Consider the following 24,593-nt stretch of genomic DNA (forward strand, 5'->3'; position numbering starts at 1 on the left):
TATTGGTATATGCCCTGAAGCACTAAGAGACACATATCAGGACACACAAGTTTGTGGTCACTTTCAAGTACAAATGATGTACTTGAACACTAATCCAAACTGTGTCCAAGGGCAAAACCAGACTCCTCTCTTCTTTTCCCCCCTCTTTGCACAGCTCATTCCACATTACTTATACCCGGCTGTACAGGAACAGGGCTGTAGCCCTGTCCAGCAATTTCTGTCTCCTTGGGGTAGTCTAGGGGAAAGAAAATTAAACAAGTATAGCAAGTATACTTACATAAGAAGCATAAGAAAGCGTAACAAGAAATTGTAAAGAGCACTAGGAGACCAAAAAGAATCCTAATCGACCTAGCTAACTTCTTCTATATAGCTCCAAGATGAGATACCTACCACCCCCACACCAGGTCCTCACTCCCTGTGCATACTTCTAGAGAAATTATGCTCAGATACTGCCAGGGACTGTTAGATTTCTTGACCACTTTCCTCATTATCTCCTTGAGGCCTGTTTTTAACAACCACAGGTCTCATATTCCCAAATTTTTGTTAAAATTCCTAACTCCATGGGCGCCTGGGTGGATCGGTCGGTTAAGCATCTGCCTTTGGCTCAGGTCATGATCCTGGAGTCCTGGGATCGAGCCCCACATCGGGCTCCCTGCTCAGCGGGGAGTCTGCTTCTCCCTCTGCTTCTCCCCCTGTGTGTGCGTTCTCTCTCTCTCTGTTTCTCTCCACCTCCCCCGCCCCGTCAAATAAATAAAGCTTAAAAAAAAAAAAAGTTCCTAATACATTCCGCAAATGTTATTTAGGTGTATGCTGGGAGAGGGTGTGGGGTAGGAGAAATGAGAGAGAATAAATCTTAGAGTCGACATCTAGATCTTCTGAATCACAATAACTGGCATAAAAAGTGAGCTGCTATCAGTGCAAGACTAAATTACTTTGACTATATATATTTAGGCTGAAGGGTGGCACAGGGAAAGAATTATATGCTATTGAGAATATGAATTGTGTTTCTGTACCTCTAAGTTTCCAAACTATTTACCATAAAAGTTTTCATGTATCTAGTTGAAAAGTAGTATCATAAACATCTGTATGTTTTCCACCTAGATATACTAGTTGTTTTCATTCTGCCATAATTAATTCACCTCCATACATATACACTTGTTTGCTGTTGTTTTTTGTTTTTTTGTTTTTTTAAAGATTTTTATTTATTTTTTATTGGTCAGAGAGAGAGAGAGAGCACAAGCAGGGGGAGCAGCAGGGGGACAGGGAGAAGCAGGCTACCTGCTGAGCAAGGAGCCCGATGCAGGACTCGATCCCAGGACCCTGGGATCATGACCTGAGCCGAAGGCAGACGCTGAACCGACTGAACCACCCAGGCGCCCTTGTTTGCTGTTGTTAAGCCACATAAAAGCTGCAGACATCTTGACACATGAACCCTAATTGCCCTCTCCCTCAATTTTAATATGATGCCATGACTTCCATTAAGCCCACGGAATACATTTTCTTCCTGATAGTTTGAGCTTTAATAAATTAGTCAGTATGACATTCCTTAGCTGCCACTGTTTCCCTTTACATTTTAAATCTGAAAATTCTATCGAATCACAATACTGTCATGACATGTAAACAAATTAACAAGTTTTTAATAATCCATACACAAAATTTTCCACACATCAAGAATGTCTTTCATAAGCTTTTCCCCCTAAACCACAATCAATCAAGGTTCACACCTTAGTTGTGGTGGATAGGTTTCTAGTCTGTTCATCTAGATGCATCTGCCTTTCAAAACCAATCTTTATTCCTGTGAGCATCAAGTCAGTTTCACAAAGTTTTAAATCTGAAATATGCTCTTAAAAATAAAGGCTTCCAAGTATAAACATTTAGAACGACTCCTCCGGGAGCTAAGCTGTGATCTCCAAGCTGCGTCAGGGATCATCTGGAAATGAGGTACACTTTCCTGTCAAACAATTTGGAACATATTAATGACCATATATACTTTAATATTCAAGGAATCAAAAATAACACTCTATCTTCCCAAAAAACCAGTAATTTATCCTCAAGTACTGAGACGCAGCAGGGAAACTGGAGGAATAGACCAAGGAAAGAATTCAAGTGAGTTTTCTCATATTAAAGTAGCAGCAAGACTTACCACTCTAGGACACACAGACTAAAGAATCTTTGGCAATAAAGGAGATACTCGGTTACCCACCAATCCGATCCGGCCTTCCACAATCAATACAGGGTACAAGGAAGGGCCTTGGGCTAACAGTGCTTACATCATGCCACCGACAATCCCTGCCCAATCAACTCCCTTGACATTGAGTAAAGATCCTACAAGATTTAGTCATTTTTCACATCTGGCAAATTATTCCAAATACGCTCCTTTTAATTCTATATCCCCTATAAATCGTCCCATAACTTTTAAGAGCCCTCTCTTCTGAATCTAGGCAGTGTAGGAGCTATGGAAGCAATAAACATAAATATGCATTTCTGGTTTCTTTTTAATTATTTTTAAATGAATCAATGATTTAACAATTCTTCTCTCCTATCTGTATTATTTTGGTAATTTAGAAAGATATTTGATAGTTTCAAAGTTACCATTCTTATTTCACAATTTTGTCCAAATGATATTCCGTGGTAACAAATGGAGGCTCAGCTATCGGAGCCGTATCTATACACTGGGGGTGGGGGGGCGGGCAGAGGGAGGGAGAGAATCCCAAGCGGGCTCCACAGCCAGCACAGAGTGCAGCGCGGGGCTCCGTCGCACGACCCTGAGATCATGACCCGAGGCGAAATCAAAAGCTGGACGCTTAATCGACTGAGCCACCCAGGTGCCCCAGTGAGTCCTATTTTTTAAAAAAAGGCATGTGGGAAGGGAGAGTGACAACCTTTATTCCCTTTCTTCGGTACTTTTAGTCTAGGCAAAATAATGGTCATTGTTTCATTTCTTCCTTAGGTTGGGAGAATACGCACCAGATGGTTTGATGTGAAATTATACCTAAGTTTTCCAAGAAAAAGGTATTATTTGGCCACATTTTATAGTCAAAGAAATCGAAGTTTACAGACCCGAGAAACCTGTAAAAGGTGTAAGTGGGAGGACGGGACTGGACTCCAGACCTGTGCTCTCACCGCTAAGTTAAGTGGCACCGGTCCAATCCAGACGACTGCCGTCGTAGTCCGTTGTCCTTTGTATGTGGAGACCAGAGCTTTTAGGAAAAATAAAACCACTACAGTCGGGACACGAAGCTGTGATAGGTCTCTGCTTTCCTAATAGGAACCATCATAGCACAGCTCCCAGGAAACCTAATCCTTTTCATCGTGGTGTTTCGTGTAAGGTGAAACCACTTTTCTAAGGTAAGACAATGACCTGCTGACAGCACTGCTCAAGATGCCGAGCTGCCACCTGCTGGGCACCTGCTGGGCACCTGCTGGGCAGCAGGGCCGGGGCGTCCGGAGACACCTGACAACCTTTACAGCAACAATTCTACGGGCCCTTTTCCGCAAGTTCAAAACGAGGCTGACTTTCATTAAGCACATGGAATACACTGCTTTTCTGATATGATGAGCTTTAATAAGTGGAGTTACTATGACATTCCTTGGCTGCCACTTTTTTCTTTCAAATCTGAAATCTCAAGGTCCTAAAAGGGAAATTATGACTAAAATGTTCAATATTTTCAAATGATCTCTCAGTCAGCATGAAAGATACAAGTACAGAAGAAGAAAAGATGAAAACTAAAAACATGGTGACAGGTGATCACAAATACAATCTGTATTTGGCCTCGCAGTACTTTTACGTGAGCTGCTTAATCACTCCTGGGCCCAGAAATGGTGCTATATGATAATGAGACACTATAATTATAAATCTTGTTTTTTCCTCCATATTATATGGGATTTATGTGTGAAAAGTCTGGCTGGTCATTAGTATAAAAGCATACCAGGCTTAGGAGAGTACATGATTGTTCTCCCTACAGTGTGTTGGAGGTCAAGGACTGTAAATCCTGGAGTGGGGAAGAAAGACAGATGGCAAAGAGGGAGAAAGGAAAAAATACAAGAGATGACACGTTCTCTGACCCTCCGTGTTGACGTTGGGGCAGATCAACTTCCCGTTATCAAGCCAAGTATCAGCCTCCTTATCCCTCCTGCTACACAGACCTTTCTTCTAGATGTCACAAGGAAAGACATCCAAACGTGCCCTGAATCTGGATGGGCATGTTCCCCCTGCATCACTCCGTGCCAGGAACGGCCGGGAGAGACTGGGGTGAGGCACAGGTAAGGAGCCACAGCTCACGGGGCTCCCCGGTGAATGCCACAGCACCACCGGACCGTCCTGCCCTGACCGAGCCGCCGCACACAGACACCCCCCACGCATGGCCCGTTCGGTGTTGGCTACTTCATGGTGTTTTCTGAAGCCGTAGGTCTGTAAATCTGGGACGTATCATCAGACGCTGGGCAATTTTAGATTTAAACTTAGACCAAACTGATCAGGTCTTGAAGACATACTTCATAAATCTGGGAAACATTTACTAATTATTTACACTGACCTTAAAACCATTTCTTAATCACACATGAAAGATCAAAGCACATTAAACACCAAAGGGCACACATAACCTACCTCCATTGGTCCGATTTGGTTGCTGATCTGGAGTTTGGGCTTGAGGTGAGTAATACTGTTGCTGCTGGTAATTACTTGAAGGAAAATACTGGGAACTGGGGCTCCTCCTACACTCCCGAATGCTGGAGAAAGTCTGTGAGTGGGGAATGCCTCTTTGGAAAGGCGAACATCTTGGAAGACGAGGCTGAGGTGGTGGCAAATGATCAAATTCTTCCTCGTCCTCCAGACTGAAGCGATCATATTCTTGATCACTACACGTCCCTTTTTTTCCTGAATTCAGTGACACACTGGAGCTATGTCTGGACACAGATGCTGAGGTGGAAGCGTAATCTTGCCTGAGACCTAGGACAATAAGGAACAGTATTGCCTCAGGAGATGTTTCAGTCTAGCAAAAAATCAAGTTGCAATTAAGTATCGGAAGAAAACATGCTCTAGACAAATAGTTCAAATGAAGACCCCTTATCCTGTTCATAGTTTATTAAGTCCCAAGAAAACAGATACATTTACCCAACAAACAGGTGTCTAATACTAGGCTGTTCTGTTCTGCAAAAAGACTGCCCTGATTCCAGAGAAGACTAAATATACTGCCACAGTTCATCGGTCAGTGTCTGTCAATACCCCCAAATGATCCCTTCTAAAATCTGGCGAGATACGTAGGAGAAGCTACCCATTATCATTATGAATAGTATGTTATGGGTTAGACAGTTAACACAATCAAATCTCCTCCCAGGGAGGAACTCCTTCTGTCCCTCACCCCCAGCTTTCAAAGTCAAAGCAAACAAAGTTCAAAACCTGGGGTACAAAATATTCTCTTACAAGGTCGCCTCTCTGTTCTATTTGTTACTAATATTATCTTTTTCAAAGCATCCTGACACTTCAATACTTCAATGGTTTTGGGTCATCCCAATGACAACCATCTAAAAATAGACTGGAAGTTTCTAGTTATTCACGTCATTGCCAATACCACAATTTTTTTTAAAGAAGGAAAGGACATTAATCATTTAGCCATATGTTTTCAGAACAACTCGCTGTTATTTTACTACTACTGAATAATAACATAAAACCATCACTTTGCCCCTCAGAATGTTATCTTATTAAACTCTCCGTAAGCATGACAGTGTTTCTCATAATAGCCCTGACTAATTCTGAAAGCAGGAAATGGTCATGCTTCAATGAAAGGATAGTTGGCTGTTTCTACTTTATGCTGACCTGAAAAGGTAATTCCAGAACAAGCCTAACCCCATCCAGTGCTCGGCAGCTCACTGTGCGTTTTGATGCCCTTATAATACCCTTGCAGTAGTTCATTCCTAGATGACTGGTTAACTTTACTGCAGAACCAGTGATAAGCTGTCCCAGTTCAATTATCTTCTCTTCTACCATTATTTATCCTGAGAAGTTTATCAATGCATTTTAACTGAGCCTATATTAAGATAACTATAGACTTACATGCAGTTCAAAGAATACAGAGGTTGCTTGTGCACTCTGCCCAGTTTCCCCCAATGGTAGCATTTTGCAAAATTACAGAATAATATGACAACTGGGATATTGTGATATAAACCCACCTTGTTTAGATATTCCCAGTTTTACTCAGGTACATGTAAGCATTAAGTTCTATACATTTTAGGATCTGTAGGATCAAATGTAGGATCAAATATCTACCACCAGTGTCAAAATACTGAACAACTCCAAAAACTCACAAAACAACAAAAATCCCTTGTGCTGCCCTTTCATCACATCAACCTCCCTCCCGAGATCCCACATCCTATCTCTAACCCCCACCCCCCACTCATCTGTCCTCCCATTTCTAAAATTTTCTCATTCTCAAATGTTATATAAACGGAATTACGGCAGTATGAAATCATCTTTTCTCACTCGGCATCATTCCTGGGAGAGTCATCCCAGACGCCGCCCGCATCCACAGTCCCCTCCTCCTTACTGCTGAGTGGTGGTACTCCAGGGTACGTGGCGCCCCAGCCTCACGAACCATGCACCGCCTGAAGGGCATCTGAGTTCCTGCCAGTTCGGGGCTATTACGAATAAAGCACCACAAACATGTACAGCTATTTGTGTGAACACAAATTTCCACTATTCTGGGAAAAGTGCCCAAGATTGCAACTTGCTGGGGCCTATGGAAATCGCATTGTTAGTTTTTAAGAAACGGACAAATGGTTTCCACAGTAGCTATACCACAATGTCTTCATATTAATGTATTCTGATCACTGTCTTTATATATAATGTATTTTGTATATTCTAACACCTTCCGATGCCCACAAGAGCCTGAGAAGCACTAACTGGCCCACCTACAAGCTAGGGGAGTATGAGAAAAAGCATCTAACGTTTACCCATTACCTGGGGAGAAATGCCCGAGCCTCCCTACCTCCTTACATTCCAAGCAGAAGCCTCTAGTTTAAGAAGTTTTCTACTTTAAAAAGAACATACTTTCTTCTTGGAGACGAGCCATGATCTGAACATCAGTGAGATCCTGTAACTTATATCCCATGGAGATAGAATCATCTTCCAATTCCGAAGTGCTCAGCTCACTGTCTACAGAGGACTGGGGACTGAGAGGGGAGCCCCTGGAGGTGTAGCCTAAAACACAAAGGAAATGCGTTCATTATTCAGCCTGAAGAACTGTTACCCGCATCATGCCCAACAATTTCTGTATCAAGTCAGCAATTTTCCCTAGTTCCAGGTCACCCAGAAGTGACCAACACGTCACCATTTACCAGCGAGACAATATGCATATCTTTCACATGTTCGTAATTCACATATGCAAAACCATTTGTTTTTTCAAATTCAATTTTCACAATTTAAAAAAAAATCACTCTGTACTACACACCAAAAAAAAATTGTTAAGAGGGTAGATGGAGTTTTTACCACATTAAAAAAAGAAACTATATATATACATGTATCTCACCAGTGGTGAAATCTGCATCCCATTAGATAAATACATATCTAAAGGCATTATATAAGAATACATATCCATGTTCACTTTCAATTAATAATCAGATATGTTTGTCTCTGGTAGTAATTGATTATTAAATTATAATCTGGTCCATTTTTCGAACAGGTACAAGAACATCACACAGAAAAGGCATGCATATATACACAGAAGCATATCCAAAACCTTAATAAAGGACAGAGCACAGTAGTCACAGGAGGCCCGTAGTCACCCACGAAAGTAAAAAAAAGCAATGGCTTGGGTAAGAGAACGAAGGAAGAAAGGACCCAAAGGGAGAACAGCTGTAGGAATGGAATCACACCAACGCTGACACAAATAAGGAAAGGAAGAGAACTTCATCTCACAAAAAGGTACTGTGGCTATTTCTTCTGTGTAGCCCTGGCTTTAAAAACAAAAAGCTATCAGAAAAATAAAACTTAAAAAACCAAAGACACAAAAGGTTTATCTTCCTGAATCATAATGAAAATACCTGAACTGAGTTCGACATTTAATGCTGAAAGCACATTAGGGTCTGGAAAGGTCACCAGACACGCAGGTCTTCGCTAACCAGGGAAAACCTGCCGACGACACACAGGGACAGCATGCTGCCGGCCGGTGCTCGAGCACAAATTAAGGCCGGCCTCCTCTCTGCACCCAGAGTCAGTGTGCAGCACACTCTCTCCATTGCAGGATCACCCTCAACTTTTCCAGGGAAAGAGGGTACTTAAGCTGTTCTTACTGACAACGCAAGCAGCTAGTCAAGAAGTTGAAAGATTACCTGTTCTCTCAGGTGTTAGTATTGCTTTATTTGAGGTTTTAGAGAAGCTGGGAGTATTAATGCCATTGCTATATGGGCTGAGTCTTGCAACAGGACTGTAAGGAAAAGCCAGTGAGACATTTGAAGAGAAGAGACTCCGCCATCGGCTCACTGTCACAGAAGCAGAAAATAAACAACAGCAGTTAGCTACCCAGGAGCTGACTGGTCAGAGGGAGAAAGGGCAGAGGTTAAAAAAAAAACGAAAAGACAAAGCAACGTTTCATAAAGATATCTTAAATGACTTCCATTTATCTAAGGTGGAAACATGTAAAAACAGGCCATTTGTGAATTCCTGTTGATACCTCCATTTAAGAATTAGTAATCAGCTTGATTAAAGCCAATATGCCTGGGTAATAAGGAAACCTTGTTTTGAGTTTCTACATTGGAAATGTTTTCCTACTCTGTATTTCTGCACAAGGACTTAAGTGTTTTGTAGTAATATAAAAGGTGAGTGTCCAAAAAAACCTCAAAATTAAAAATTGTGGGGAATGTTAGTATTAACTATACACAGTCCTATATTTTTTCTTCCTAAGATTAATTTTCAACCCATTTTGTATCAGAAAATGTTGGTGCTCTTGGCTTACAGGACAAACTTAACGGGACGAGAGAAGGTTACAAAATTTAATGACAGCTATTTGTGATGGCAGGCATAGAGATTAACTGGTGATTTGCTGGGTATTTTTTTAATAAAAAATATCTTCCAAATTTTCTGTATGGAACATGTATTACTTGCGTAACATTTAAAGGTAGGATGACACATACTATTACTTTAATCCTTTAAAATAAGGAACAAAAAGGAGTATTACCTACAATGGGCAAATGATCTAATTCTTACATTTCACCTGGCCTAATTAATGTATTTCCCTCCTCCCAAATTGCCAACCCCTGCTGCTATTTCTAAGTTCTTGAGATCATGAAAAAGACCTCAAACTGTAAAAACTTAAATCACACCAAATACCACGTACTCTCCCTTCAAGGGATGCAAATTACTGTGCTAGGAAAATCCATTTTTCTGAAAAGCAATCATTTTGACATGTACTAATAAGCAGGACAGGAGGGAACACCTAAGAAATATAGATGAGGTTAAACCTCACTTAAAGCAATAACTGGGTATTTGCTGGAAATGTGACAAAACCTGGAGGAGCAAGTATACAAAGGGCCACTGTGACATGCATGGCCCAGACCACTTTTAATGAGCACTGCTAAGGCGCAGTCAGTCGGACAACTAAAAAGTGTTTAAAAATGGGCAGTGGGGTGAAGAGAGAGACACCATGGGATGTGGGGGGGTCAAGAAAATAATTGGCTCCAAAACTGGGATTCTTAACATCCTTGCAAATATCACCAAGGTTATTTAAAAGAGCAAAACGTTTCCTCTTATTTCAAGCAAGAGTTCTTGAGATAAGTACCATCCCATTCCAAAAAAAAAAAAAATTTAAAAGAAAACAAACCTTTTCCTTCTGTAGGTGAAAGAGCTAGGCAAAGAAACTGCATTCGCAATGACCCCTCTTTCGGAACTCGCAAGTGTCCGCAAGGGGCCACTGCGGCAGCGAAGCTTGGTTCCTAACTCACACCAGTCACCTCACTTACCCAGTATGTAACTACGTGTGGTTAAGCAGCTCTTCTCAAGCTGAGCCAGAGCGGAGACCCGTGGAGCTGGCATTCCCAGTGCCGGAACTTCTAGATATGTAAACCTGATCCCCAAATACACTGAAAGATTGGGGTTAATGTGAGAGGTAGCCGCTTTCACACCTTCAAACTCTAGGACTCAAAGTTTCTCATTAAAATTCTATACTAAAAAAAAAGATCAATAGCCCTTTGTGACGGCTGACTTGCTAAACAGATGATGTTTGATCACTTGCCAGGCAAATTACAGTAACTGCGTGTTCTCACCCACAGATGCAGGCGACAACGCATCCCAAGTAAACAGCATTCATCTCTCGGCACAGTAACTACTGTGACCCAGCCTCCCAGCACAATGGCACAGTGATTGTGGCTATGACAGCAAGATCCCGACTAAGAACACAATTAGCATCCATTGCAAGAAAGAATGCTCTACATTGTCCTTTAGCATGGAGGTTTTTAAGAGGAGGGAGGAGAATTATCATGGGGGCAAGCTAACAAAACAACGTTAGACCAGCGCCCAAGGCTGTGGCGGAGGAGAAGGGAAAAGAGCGGAAGCCATTACATCCTACTTCTTCACCATGTAGCCGAAGGATTATACAAATTGTAACACGAAGCATTTTTATGGGTGTTGTGGCGCTTGAACTCATGACCCCAAGATCAAGAGTCGCATGCGCTACTGAGCAAGCCAGCCAGGTGCCCCCCAGGAAGCATTCTTATAGAGCATAAAACAAAAGAACCTTCTAAAGGGCAATTTTATCTTTTTCAGTCAATTAATTTAATGGACTTTTCATATGAAGATATTAAGTTATTTGAGAGGCTCAGTGATGATTGCAAGGACCCTAAAAACAAAGTAAGACAATGTTGCTAATGGAGAAAATGGATAATAAAGTTCTGAACGGCAGTTACATTTCCCTACCCTCCACTGCAAAGTTCTACCTGTAAGTCAGGCGCTTCTCAAACTTGGAGGTGGCATGGACTCCGTAACTTTTTGTTCTATTCCAAGCCCTCGAATAGCAGAGCTGGGCCCAAACACCAGGACACACTACAGGTTTTCATTCCCAAATACCTTAAGTTGGACTGCCTCCCAGGACACTCTTTTCCGCATGCTCTCTCATCCTACTGCAACCTCGTGAATCGAGATGCTCGCCACCTCACACCAGATGAACGCCATCTACTCCTCAACCAACCTGTAGTCGCCACCACCGCCCCGGCCAGCCTGCTCTGAACATCACGACCACGGCTGCATCCGCCCGATACTATTTAAACTGTATTACTCTCTTCTACTGAAGTTCCGCAGTGGCTCTTCACGGCACACGGGATCTGGAAGGCGCTCGGCATCATCTCGCCAGGACCCCTCCCCACCGCTGCGCCCTCCTGCCCACCTCCAGCATTTCTGGTTTCCTTGCTAACACACTCAGACAGCAAAACCTTCTACGTTGCCTCCCTTCTCTAACAAGCATTTTTTTTTTTTTTTAAGATTTTATTTATTTGACAGAAAGAGACACAGCGAGAGAGGGAACACAAGTAGGGGGAGTGGGAGAGGGAGAAGCAGGCTCCCTGCTCAGCAGGGAGCCCGATGTGGTGCTCGATCCCAGGACCCTGGGATCATGACCTGAGCTGAAGGCAGACGCTTGACAACTGAGCCACCCAGGTGCCCCTAACAAGCATCTTCTATTGAAATAAATTTGATAAAGTACTAAGGTGTGGACTGGTCCTTCATCTTTCTGCCAAAAGAATGTCTAATGGGCAATTATTTTTGGTACACCTTCAAAATTGCCAGACTTAAAAAATAAATTACAAATCTGTGAAGCTATTTTTGTACATCATTAAATATAAATGCCCCCCCCAAGAAAAAGTTTAATTTGATAAATGTTCCAGTGATGGTAATATCCAGAAAAATCACAAAGGACAGGAAAGGTTTAAGAAAGAATCTTAATTTCTTTAATTCTCCACACTGAAAATTATTAATCAAAAAGTAACAATGACATTCCTTCCATGCCTTGCCTAGATTCATAGCAAACACAGTAAATATTGAAATTTTTGTGGAATATATAGGTCTCTGCATATAGTCAAAATCAAATTTAAGAAAGAGTATGACTTAATTTGCATAAAAGGAAAAAGAGAAACTGATCTAATGAGAAGCTCAGTGATAATCCTCAAAGATCGGTACTAAGAGTTCAACAGTAAGGCAGTGCTAGAATACGTTCCAGAAACGATCCTTTTCACACTTTCTTCTCCCTAGAGAGAGAGCCTTCAGTACCTAATATACTGCCTGGCACACAGTAAACAGTCAAAGCTCAGTGTGTTCAAAATCTTGGCCGAGTTCACTAATATCTCCTTATTTCAAACCATTCTACCATTCCTACCTTAACACCTAAATGATTCTGCCCAACTTCTTAAACTTATTTACTATAATTCAATATATATAGTATCTTTGAAGACAAAAGTTAGTTTAGTCCTTTCAGCCCAGCTAGACAGAGGATCCATGAAGACATATACCTGTAGGAGCACAATTTCTTAATACTTCCTAATAACTATTAAGTTGTTGAACTTTGTGTGTGTGACTTTTCTGGTGTCCAGCTAAAGGACTTTATATCACTTATGGCTAGGACCTATGATTGGGTCCCTTAGGATGAGCTCATTCCTACAACGCTGCGTGGCACAGTTAAAGTGAAGGGCTGTGCCAAGAACACCAGCTGGCAGTAAACCATGCAAGAAGGCAACAAAGCTTCCTCAAATTCTTGAAATGCTACCATTTCTTACAATCAAAGACACTATTCACAAAACAGCTAAGAGCGTTCCGTGGAATTTCTCTCTGTCCTGCTTCCAACGGCCGTAGCATCTGAGTTAGGTGAAGAAGTCAGTCCTGGGGGGCAGCACTCTTACTCCTTCTACTGGCTTCTAACGGTACAGCCGCATTCCTAATCAGGGTCCTGTGGTCTGAATGTTTGTGTCCCCCAAAATTCATGGTGAAATGCTAACCCCCAAAGAGGAAGGTATTATAGGTGGGGCCTCTGGGAGAAGCTTACATCAGGAGGATAGAACCCTCATGAATTGGATTAGTGCCTTATAGAAGAGGTTCCAAAGAGCGCCTGAGCCCTTTCCAAACACGAGGGCGCAACAAGAAGTCTGCAACCCGGCATGGGGACCTCCGAGCCCGACCCCGCCGGCACCTGATCGCGGACGTCCAGCCTCCAGAACTGCCAGCCATAAAACTTCTGCCATTTATAAGCCGCCTCCTCTGCGGTATTTTGTTCTAGCGGCCGGAACAGACTAAGATACAGGAGCAAGTTTCTCTAGAAAACAAGCCCTATATCTTCCCTACTTCTATCCTTTTACCCCTTTCTCATCTAAGAGTAAGGCTGCAAAAGGCAAAACTGCAGCTTGTAGAGACCATGGCCCAGGCTACTTCGCCACATCCTCTCTCTCTCTCTCATGCAAAGCAAACGACCCAGGGTCATCCCTTCAGGAGGCCAGAATGATCCCGGAAGTGTGAAGAAATCAGTCCAAAGCAGCCCTACATGGTCTACTTCTTCAGTTTTTAATAAGTCTGATGAAAACTCATTAAAAACAAATTTTAGATCTGTTGTATTAAAATTCACAAAACTGCTTTCTAAATAAGTCATAATTTTGTATGTCCTTGCTCATGGCTCCTCTCAGCTACCAAATTTATATTCTCCTTCCTCATTCCCTAACCCAGGATCTTCCTTGAGAAACTGGCCAACTAATATTTAAATCTTCACAGGTAAGATCCTGTGAAGATTTTTTTTGGGCCCCTGCGCCAAAAAAAAAAAAAAAAAAGTGAGTGCTCCAGAATGATGCAGACACCCAACATTTACAGACCACATCCAGAGTCATTCCTTCATCCAAAATTTACCCACAAATATTAAAAAAACCAAAACCCAAAAACATGAAAGGTCAGTCTCCAGCAGTGATGCAAATATCTTTCAAAGACACACACAGCACATAGTTATTTTCCTGCTCCACAGTCGTTCTGAGAAATCTGGCCCTGATGCTCCCACCTGCTTTTTAAAATTCATTTCTCTATTCATCTGAGCAGGCACCCACCACGGGGCTATAAAGTACCAGATGCTGCAGATACGGAGATGAATACAATTTGATTATCGCTCTCCTCTCCTTCCCACTCCAATTCCTAAAGCCCAGCTAGCGCCGAAGGCAGGCAAGTCGGATATGCATCTGATGTGATAGAGGAAGTGGAATAAAGGCACCATGAAGTACACTCACAAAGTGAAGACGGTGATTCACTTTCCAAGGGAGACCAAAGACTTCACCAGAAGACACTATGTTTAACATGGCTCTTGAAGGTTGAGGAGTTTACCCTGCAGGGTACAATGCCATTCCAGACAGAAATAACTTGGCAGAAGCCATGGAAGCAAGACAAAGCAGTGCACATTCAAGGAATGGTGAATGGCGTTGGGACTGAGGCGTAGGCACGTGGGAGAAGAGCCGGGGCTGGTGGGTCGGGAGCAGCAGGTTCTGCACTGTCATTAGGAGGATGCGCTTTAATATTCAATCGGTGTTCTGACTGAGAATGAGAAAGGCATGGTCAGATACGCGTTTTATGAAGATGACATAAATCGTCATATAGACGATGGACAATGTGGGCAGAGTGATGACCAGAAGACCAGTTAGGATTCACGAAGGAGCTGGTGAGACACCACAAGGTACCGAACTAAAGAATCAGCAGAACACTTGATGAGAACATGTTAACTAAGCCACATCTGAGCTAAAGAGGAGTCACCTGCTGGCCCAATGAATACAGGGAGTGGAGGAAAGGAGGTGGCCAAAGCTAAGGCCATGGTTTCTAAGACATTAACGCCATCCACTGAGACAGGCAACATGAGATAAGCATGCTTAGTGAGAGGAGAAAATGAGCTGCATTTGAGATAGTTATAGGACATGCCTACATGCTGGTGCCCACTAAGGAGTTGAGGGCTCGGGAAAGAAGCTAGAGAGGAAGAATTCGGGGCACGTAAACAAGTAGGTGTTAGATGAAGCCATAGGCATGAATGAAATCACCCAAGGAGAATGTACATAAGGAAGGTGCTTAAGAAACATTTACGAGTGGGTAAAGGGAGACTCAGTGACAGAGACTAAGAGAGGTCACTGAGAGAATTCAGGAGCTCAAGGATCAGTAGAGCCCCAAACCACTAAAGGTAATGAAGGGCTGCAACCTGGAAGCAGCAGTTAATATGGGAATTCCTGCAGAGAGGTCCTACAGGATAATGAGTAAGAAACAGCAACTGGCTGGGTAACTGGGCCACGGATGGGAGCAGGTTCAACAGAGGAGCTAAAGCAGAAATCTGTGTTATGAGGTCAAGCAGATATAAGATGAGGAAGAAGAAATAACTCTTTCTAGAGAGATCTGGCTATAAAAGTAAGAAGAAATAGGGTTGTAGTTTGCAGAGCATGAAACTCAAGGGAGGATAGTTTTAGGATAAGGGAAAAGACGAGCGTATTAATAGAATGAGAACAGAACAGAACCAGAGGAGAAAACAAGAGTCTACAGAAAAGGGGAATGCACTGACATGAGGTCCTGGAGATCAGGAGGCATGGGGCAGAGAGAGAGGGTAGAGGGGACAGCCGTGGGAACAGGGAGGGTTATTTCTTCCTCTGCAACTGGGAGGCAAAGCTAGTGAGAATACAGAGAATGCAATGATAGCCTCCTTTATCTGTAAACTAGAAGGCAATAAATGTGCTCCCAAGGCAGAGGCTTGAACACAGAACCAGTGTAGTAGTAATGGCCTGGGCCCCACTGGGAGAAGCCCAAGTGACTGCCCAGGTGAGTCTAACAATAGGTGAGCCTCAAAAATTATGTGAAGATGTTTAGGCTTAGATACTGACTGCAAGGTCATCTGCCACCGGGAAATTTTAGAGATCTTTGGTAGGATCTTGGTAAAGGGAGTTAAATGAAGGGCTAGATGGCTATATTCACTGCCAGTGAAATCAGAGATCACAGCAACAGGCTGGCTAACACAAGGGTTGACCAACGTCTTCTGTAAAGGGCCAGACGGTGAGTATTTTAGGCTCTGCTGGCCATAGTCTCGGTTGTAACTACGGACTCTGCCATCAGAGCAATACAGCAGCCCCAGGCCACACACGAATGAATGTGACCATGCTCCAATACAACTTTATTTATACACACTGAGAGGTGAACTGCATAAAAATTATGGGCCATGAATTTTCATGTTTTCCAACTATTTGAAAACGTGAGCAGCATTCTTATCTCACAGGCCATACAAGAACAGGCTGAAGGCCAGATACAGCCACAGTTTGCCAACCCCCGGGGTTAACACACATACCACTTTTATAATAGTCACTCTGGAGAACACACAGGATTAGAACTGCACTGTAAGGTAAGTCAGGTGTTGCGTTACAGCAATGAAGGCCAACAGGGTACTTCTTTACTGCAATTTTTCACAACATATTAAAGATCAACAGAAGATTATAAGGAGATTGGACTAAGAATCCAGATACCAGAATTCCAGTCTCCATCCTGCCACATGCTAGTTCTCATGTGGAGCAAGTCAGGTCTCCATGTGAAAAGGCACGTTTGTGGGAAGATAATAAGCAGGGCTGTGGCAAGCACAAGACAAAAGTCTGCAGTTTGTGGCATGCATTCACAGACTATAAAGCATTTTTTTTTAAAGAAGCCTACTGAAAAGTTACAGCTAGTTGGAGGAAAACCATACTCTAAACCCAGAGGGGGAATGTTCTAGAAGTTAACTAGGAGAAAGGACAGTACAGAAATGTTCTTTCACTCCTCCTAATTCTCAGGCATTTTAACCTGTCTTCTCAAAATGATGCACATGCTTTCTACATTATGCCTTCTTATCTAGACAATTTCACAGACTCGATCTTTCCTCAACTCAGTCGGAGGCAAAGTACTAAACCTTGAACATTCCACAACTTGATCAGGATAGGTCAACAATGCTCACTTATGTATCCAAAGACTCTCTCAGAGGAAACATATGTCCCAAATGCCACATTTTAAGAAATATGGTTTCTTCAAAACCACAGTCTCCTAAGGTCATGTCTCTGACACTTAAATAATGGTGTTCTTTACCACAGAGTCCTGGAAAGTAAGGCCAGAGGAGGAAAGGGGAGATAAACTTTCAATCCTCTGCTTTTATGCCTTCTTTACATAACAGGTGGGCAGGACTCAGTACTAAGCCAAACTACTGGAGGAATTCCATACATGGCCTTTCACTCACACCAGTGACCAAGTGGTCTAAGATCAGGGAAGGGACGGGAGACATCATCTCTTTTAATACCTGCTATTCACTTATGTTGGCAGGAAGTTTTATCCAGACCACAGCACTTTGACCTAAACCCACACACCACTAGGCAAGAAGATTCTGTTTTCATGAACCATCCTCTCAGCTATAAACTCCCCAGGTAATCAGATTATATTTGTCCATACCTAGAGGTTAGAGCCTACAGAAAGGCTTGCACACTGATGTACTCAAATGTTCGCGCTAAACTTAAAGGAATTAAGGAACCTAGGCAAAGATAGTATCTTACTGGTTCACTCTCATAAACTCAGACTGCCCAGACTCGGGCTTTAAGTTCACATTAAGTAAGCACTGCTGACTTGGCCCCAGCTTGAGCAAGCCCCCAGGGGTAGGAACATATGGCCTGCAGCTTATCTGATCCCCTATTTTTACTGGGTAAACTTGATAGCATTAATTTCTCCACCGCTCTCCATGACCCAATGAATATGCACATGGAGGTGGGAAGGCCTACTACTTCTTTGAAACAGGTGTTCTTAGCAATCTCTCCCAGACATACACAAAGTAAAGAAGATTCAACTATTACGCATTTGCCAGTGTATTCACATAAGGAGAGGGGCTACAGAACTAGTAAACATCCCTCCCTAATTGTATTCTTAGTGACTATTTACTCAGGATAAGTTAATTGTAACCATAAGTTTACTTGTTATATGTCAATATACATAATGTGTTTGTTACATGTTAACACATATTTATGTTCATAAATGTGTTTGTGTTATATGCTAATATACATATTTATGTGTTTAAATATATATTTATATAAACACATAGCCCCAGAACACTGTAATAATATATAAACTTCGGTTGTATTCAAAATGTAAAACTTACAAAAACATGACTTACATACTATCTTTAAGAAACATCTAATAAAAGAGGTCATTTACCCATATAAATAATACCTAGAGCTAATCAAGAAAGTCACTTTCAACATTAGGATTAAGTTTTAAAATATACGAGGTTTAAAAGTAACTAAGGGATTATATACCTGCAATGACTGGCAGATAAATGTTTAATACTTGAATGAGAGTTACAAAGTTTCACCATGAAGGAGTATTATTTAACCACGTTTATTCCATAGGGATCTGACTTTTATAATTATTCTTGATCTTGAATTTAATAGGTCAAACGTTTTCTAGGTAAAGTAAGACTTGCTGGTTCAAGTGTCTAGTTACCATTTAAGCATTAGACTTTTTTCTACTTCTCAGAGCTTAACCCGTCCCAAGACCACACGCTGAATGCTCTTCTCTCTGCTCTTCTCTTTCCGTGGGTCTTCTCTAACCAGGACAATGGTCTAAAAACTGAAAAATGAGGGTTGGAAAGGGGATATTCTCTGGACTGTCAGCCAACTTGTTTCCATTTCATCGCTGGTCAAAACAGAAGAAAAGCTGCCAACTCCAAGCATACATGGACCAAATTCAGGGTTGCCCAAGACCGGAGTGAGCTCGGTCTAAAACTGCACAAATGATCAGACTTCCCATCTCCAATTAACAGGGGACGTTAAAAAAACACATCTGACTTCAGCAGTAATTACACTTCAAAGGCATGTCTAAAAATGCCCTTTTATAGAAGCCATTTTTCCTTTAGACCTGACGACTGTGGCTTTAATCAAACATAAGGACAGTGAAAATGGCCACAAAACGTGAGAAGTCGGCCTCTGTGAAAGTCCTAATTTAACCCGAAAAGAACAAGGGAAAAGAATGACCTAACCATCTGCCAATGATGTGATGTTGTCATGCAGATTCTAGACAGCTGCATCTAATTTGGATGACAGCCACCGTGCAAGCCATGACAGCCAGCCAGAGTGACTTCCAAGCTCCACATGGCAATAACAAGGTAAGTCAAGGAAGAGGCTACAGTTCAGTTCCAGAAGAAACAGGCTCGATTATCTCATGTCTGAAAACAGTGTGGTTCCTCTTCTGAAAGGACAGACTAGATCACCAATAAGAACCTTCCTGCTCTTGACCATGTCCAGTGTGTTAGGAAATGCAAGCCCAGCAGGCTACTAGAAAGCTCTGTGCACTCCTGAATAGGAAGAGTAATGGAAACAGAATTTGGATATTCCTTCCTCTTCAGTATCTCCTGGGCTAAAATACTTTTCTTCCAATAAGGGACACAATACACGTGCTTATAGCCCCATGGCAGATAAGGCCTCTGACCCACTAGTATTGAGAGGTGGTAGAAAGTAAGTATAATTAAGAACTTTGAGGAGAAAAAACTATTTTCTTGGCCCTAAAAGTAACCACTGCATGATTTTATTAAAATGCCTGCACATGGGGAAGCCTGGGTGGCTCAGTCGGTTAAGGGTCCAACTCTTAATTTCGGCTCAGGCCATGATCCCAGGGTCGGGAGATCGAGCCCTGTGTCAGGCTCTGCACTGGGCGTGGAGCCTGCTTAAGAGTCTCTCTCCCTTTCCCCGCCCCCCCCAAATTAATTAATTAAATGCCTGCACATGCAAGAACATTAAAATATATACAAAGGTCTAAAACAAAAATCTCTTTCCCTTTCCCACCCAGATCCACTTTCCCCGAGTTCTGTTTGGGAACTTGGGGACAATTCTGTAACTACTGTGTAACTTTAAGCAGATACACCAACATCACCTTGTTGCCCTCTGCCTCGCCATCCGCTATTGAGCCCACGGAAGTCTCTCCTGCCTTCCACTCCCATCTCCACACCTCATGGTTCTGTTTCGACACTGTCAGCGTCTACCGGTTCTCCATTCTGTTGGATAGCTGTGATCAGGACAACTTTAAGGTGAACATCAGATATTAAGCCACATACTGGTGGCGTGTCCGTGGCCTCAGAGAAGCATCGCTCACTGGGGAGCTGAGCACGGTCAGAGGGCCCAGGGAAAAGAAAGGAATTGTCTGGCACCAGATCCCAACCACTGGGCGAAGAACGCCCCAAGCGTTGAAAGTCCACCTATTTTCTCATTTCCTCATTCCTGGCCCCTCCCGGGTCACCTCCACAGGCACTCTTTTCCAGATTCTTGGATCTTCTTTCTTTGTAGTGCCTCCACCATTAAAACAGGTGCAGAGAGTAAATCTTCTAAATCTTTGCAGAACCAAAAGCCCCTTCCATTTGTCTCCACAATCTACGATTTGCCTGGGCATGACATACAGTTTGAAAATACCTTTCCTCAAAACTAAAAAGACAATATTCATTTCCCAGCTAAGCATCTAGCATTCCTTGAAATGCCTGAGGTCTATTACACTGCAGATAACCTGTTTCTTCAGGGTTTTGTAGGGTTTTAACCCTGGAAATTCAACCAGGATGTCTAGGTTTAGGTCTTTTCTCATCTACCTTAGTTCATACCAGGGAGTCTTCTTTCTTGAGCTCAAAGAAATTTTCTTCTATTATTTATTCTTCCTTCCTCTCAACTGTTTGTTCCTGCTTCTAGAATTGTTAAAGATTAGAGGTTTGGAATCTGCCCTCTATGTCCCCTAACTTCTCTCATATTGTCTCTTTTTGAGGGGGATTTCCTTTGACAAATATGGGTAAGCAGCTTGGTTCTTAGTCCTGTCCATTCCCATTCCATACTTCCAACAAATTAAAAATGACTACAAATAATGATTTGCCTGCTGCTTTTTCCAGCAATCTGTTCTTGTTTAAAGGTGTATTATTCTCTTAAATCTAAGCACAGGGACTTCTCTATTCCCTTAGCTTCTTGTTTCCTACAAAGTCAGCCGATCTGTTTATTTTGTTCATGCTATCAGTTTCCCCAAAAATCAAATGAGACTTGGTTACTGGTGTGTATTTATGAACACAGACTATGTTCATCTGAATAAGTAATTGGCATGAGCTTCTTCTGCACCAGTATACGTATTACCCCAACAGGCCTCCGACTTAGAAGATGGACAACAGGCACTACATAAATGCCTGGATTATTCCATAGGCAAACTTCCCATGAGATGCCTAGATGTGCAGCCACAGAGTGGCTGAGGATCCCAACGGTGCAAAGTAGGGCGGTCTTTATGCTAGGACTGGGATGCTTTACAAGTTCATCTAATAGTCCCCCCAGCCCTGCTCAGTCTACCGTGGACATCACAACTAAAGTTCCCTCAAGCTCTGCTTCTCAGTCAGGAGTAGGGATCCCATGCTTAGATCTCTGGATTTTCTTTAAGAATAGGTATTTGGTTTTACCCCGGAGATTAAACGTCCACCTACTTGCCGTCATCCTCTTTTAGCGCATGCCAGCGACTCCTACTGCTGAATATCTTTTTACTGATTTAACTTGGCTTATCTAAAATGCCACAGACTGGAAGATCAGACGGAGCATGCATATACATACATACACATGTGTATATGAATACAGACACGTGGATGATGATGACAGTATCTGAATTGCACTCACACACACACACCCCCACACTCCCTGTTCCTCGAAATACAATTTTATAGCTACAATGAAAAAAAAAATTTAAACTCACAAATAAAAACTGTTAAGAGCTCCAAAACTCAAATGTATGAAACCTGTTACTATGTAAAAGTTTAAAGCTCCATGTATTTTAAGTAATTGAGAAGATCAAAGTTTTATATTTTCAAAGTAAATTAAGTATCATGAAGAGTTTGGCCATATTTTAAATGACCACTTCTCACAAGAAGTCACGCAAGAAATACAGGATATTAATGAGAGAAGCAGCAGAAAACATTTCCAAGTTTATCTAAGTTAAAGAATCCCCTCAAAAACAAAACATGCTCAAGCCTAACTTCACTCACATGGCTAAGAATTTCTAAAATCACCATTTCATTCTCCTCATCTTGCCAGACTTCAAGAAAGGCTAGTATCAATCAACAATTTCGTTAGCACTCTGACACTCTCCTGTTCAGGGTCACGTCACTCCTTTGCTGAAAACTACCCAAAGGCTTCCAAATCATCTTAAGACAAAGTCCGAAATCCTTAAGCGCAGACCTCCCTCGTTTCGTGTAGAATCCCTGGGCTCCTTTTTTCTCCCTTCACCTCTCTCTACTACACTCCCGCCACAACGGTCTGCCGCTTCCTCTCCCGTCAGGACTCTCACCCCTGTGTAAGACCTTTCCATATGCTGTGCCTGCGGTCTGGGCCGCTCTCCCGCACCTCCTGGCCACCCAAACCCCTCAGACTCAGGTCCGCTAGCACCATCATGCATGTTTTAAGGGAAAGGAAGAAAAACAGAACAAGAGCGGCTCTCTGCACAGTCGGTCACAGCAGGCTGCACGCTCCGAAGGCTAGGCCCTGAGCTCATCTTGCCCCCGACCCCTGCGGACCTAGCACTGTGCCTGCATGCAGCAAGTGCTCCATACATTTATTTCACGATTAAGCATCTGAATCGTCTCTCTGATCAAGGCCCAGTGTTTCAGAAAAGGAGGGTCTACGAATTCTTGCCTACACGGACAATTTACGTAGAGGTCCCATGAGACAGGCATGAACATCTACCAAAATAAAATTTCACTGCCATAGAAGCCAATTCAACCAATCATTAGAGTACTAAGAAAGCAGTAAACAACTACTGTGGGAGAATATCTACTGTTTTATTTCTTCCTCACTGGGGTAAGAAAACAGCATGTCAATGATATATATTCATTGTAACAAACATTATGCACTGTCATAAGCTTTGCTTATTTTAATAACTGTCTTGTGGTGGAAATGCAAAATAAAAAAACAAAAAACCACAGAGAAACACATGTAATTGGCAAAAGAAAGGAAAGGAGGAGGGCTGTTCAGGAGTATCCGGCAAACACATTCCCATGTTGCTGGATATAATGGGCTAGAAACCGCAAATTTCCCAGGAGCACTGTCCCTACTGATTTGCCACTTATCATACTGAACATCATTCCCAGCACTGAAGCAAACGCACCGGAACTATTCTGAACATACGAGGAAAGCAAAGATGTGATGAAAGGCCACAGCCATGACAGTGTGTCTTCAATTTCTAGCACGCAAGAATAACAGCAAATGTCAAGAGACCGTGTTTCTGCAAATTCCAGTATGATTCCAGATTATTCTTCCGATGAGAAAGGGACTCCTTTACAAAGCTTTCCTAAAATGAACTGCACAGACTAAGTTTTAATGTTGTGTTCCCAATCTGACAGAGCACCTCGAGACTGGAAACATGAGCTGATGAAGATAGCATCTAGGGCCAAGCAAGAAGAGGCTGGACGGGGTCCAGAAGACAGACACTCAAGAAGCTTCCTAGTGTCTCCGTTCAATCTGTGCGGCTTTTAACAAATGAAAAGGCCACCTTCAGAGCACTGGATTAGTCGACAACTTTCTTTTCTACTGGCTAAATTTAGAGAGGAATACTACATCATAACAACCAAGACAAACACGGGAACTGGTATCATAGGAAGATAAAAGAAAAACTCAATTAAGAAGCAATATCTATTTACATGTGCATAGCATATAATCCCAGAGGAAATGAAAGATGCTCATAAGGAAACATGACCCAAGATAGTAATTGTATAGGGCTACACTATTTGTGAAGACTATACCCACACTCCTCAAATGTGACCTGTCCTGATTCAATAGTTATGGATATTCAAGGATCTTCAGGCAAGATAAGCTTTTATTAACTGGCCCCAAATTAACTGAGCCACATACTGGGTGTTTCCAATTACTCAGATAAGCTTTTTTTTTTTTTTTATCATTATTTGGTTATTTAACATCCCAGCCTCATAACAAGGACTCACCAAAGGCTCTAGATTAGCCTTATTTCAATTTAGGGTATCACATGAGTTAATGCTACCCATGAAAGTTCTATCGGTGTTTGTTATTTACAGTCTACAAGGGTGGGGGAAGGGGCACCTGGGTGGCTCAGTCAGTTAAGCATCTGCTTTCAGCTCAGGTCATGATCCTGGGGTCCTGGGATCGAGCCCCACATCGGGCTCCCTGCTCAGTGAGGCGTCTGGAGTCTGCTTCTCCCTCTGCCTCCACCCCGCCACTGCTCGTGTTCTATCTATCTCTCTAATAAGTCTTTAAAAAATAAAAAATAAACAAAGTGGTGGGAGAAGTGGGGAAGAATAAAGAAAACCATGTCAGAAATATTGATCTAAGAAGAGACAGAAGAAAAGGAACAGCTAATGAAGTTGCCTTAAACTTCCTATTCTTAAATAAATTACACTCAAAAACTTTCCAATCTGAGATCCCAACTCTAACAGATAGGTTGATTTATAGCTAGAGAAAACAAACCTCCCCACACCAAAGAAAAAGATGCTATTGGTTTCCTATAAAGTATAAATAGCCAAACTAAGAGGATTCCCTGTATGTTTTGGTTCAGATTCTGAATAAAGAACTGCATAGTAGGAATGTGTCCACAT

The 24,593-nt window shown here is 42.3% G+C and overlaps 1 protein-coding gene across 3 annotated transcripts in view; it reads right to left on the reverse strand.

The window, feature by feature from the left end:
- SLAIN1 (SLAIN motif family member 1) overlaps window positions 1–24,593 on the reverse strand; it is a 59,084-nt gene that overhangs the window by 9,416 nt on the left and 25,075 nt on the right. The window contains exons 2-4 of one of the 3 annotated variants that reach the window (XM_032402806.1): window positions 8,326–8,475; window positions 7,046–7,195; window positions 4,607–4,948 (exon numbers count right to left, since the gene is read on the reverse strand). In XM_032402806.1, coding sequence (XP_032258697.1) covers window positions 4,607–4,948; window positions 7,046–7,195; window positions 8,326–8,475 — 642 coding nt within the window. Of the gene's footprint in view, window positions 1–4,606; window positions 4,949–7,045; window positions 7,196–8,325; window positions 11,483–24,593 lie in introns of those variants that run through there. The other 2 variants (XM_032402807.1, XM_032402805.1) reach the window with 2 other exon arrangements.

Source organism: Phoca vitulina, unplaced genomic scaffold, assembly GCF_004348235.1.
Source record: "Phoca vitulina isolate PV1807 unplaced genomic scaffold, GSC_HSeal_1.0 scaffold5, whole genome shotgun sequence".
Classification (NCBI taxonomy): domain Eukaryota; kingdom Metazoa; phylum Chordata; class Mammalia; order Carnivora; family Phocidae; genus Phoca; species Phoca vitulina.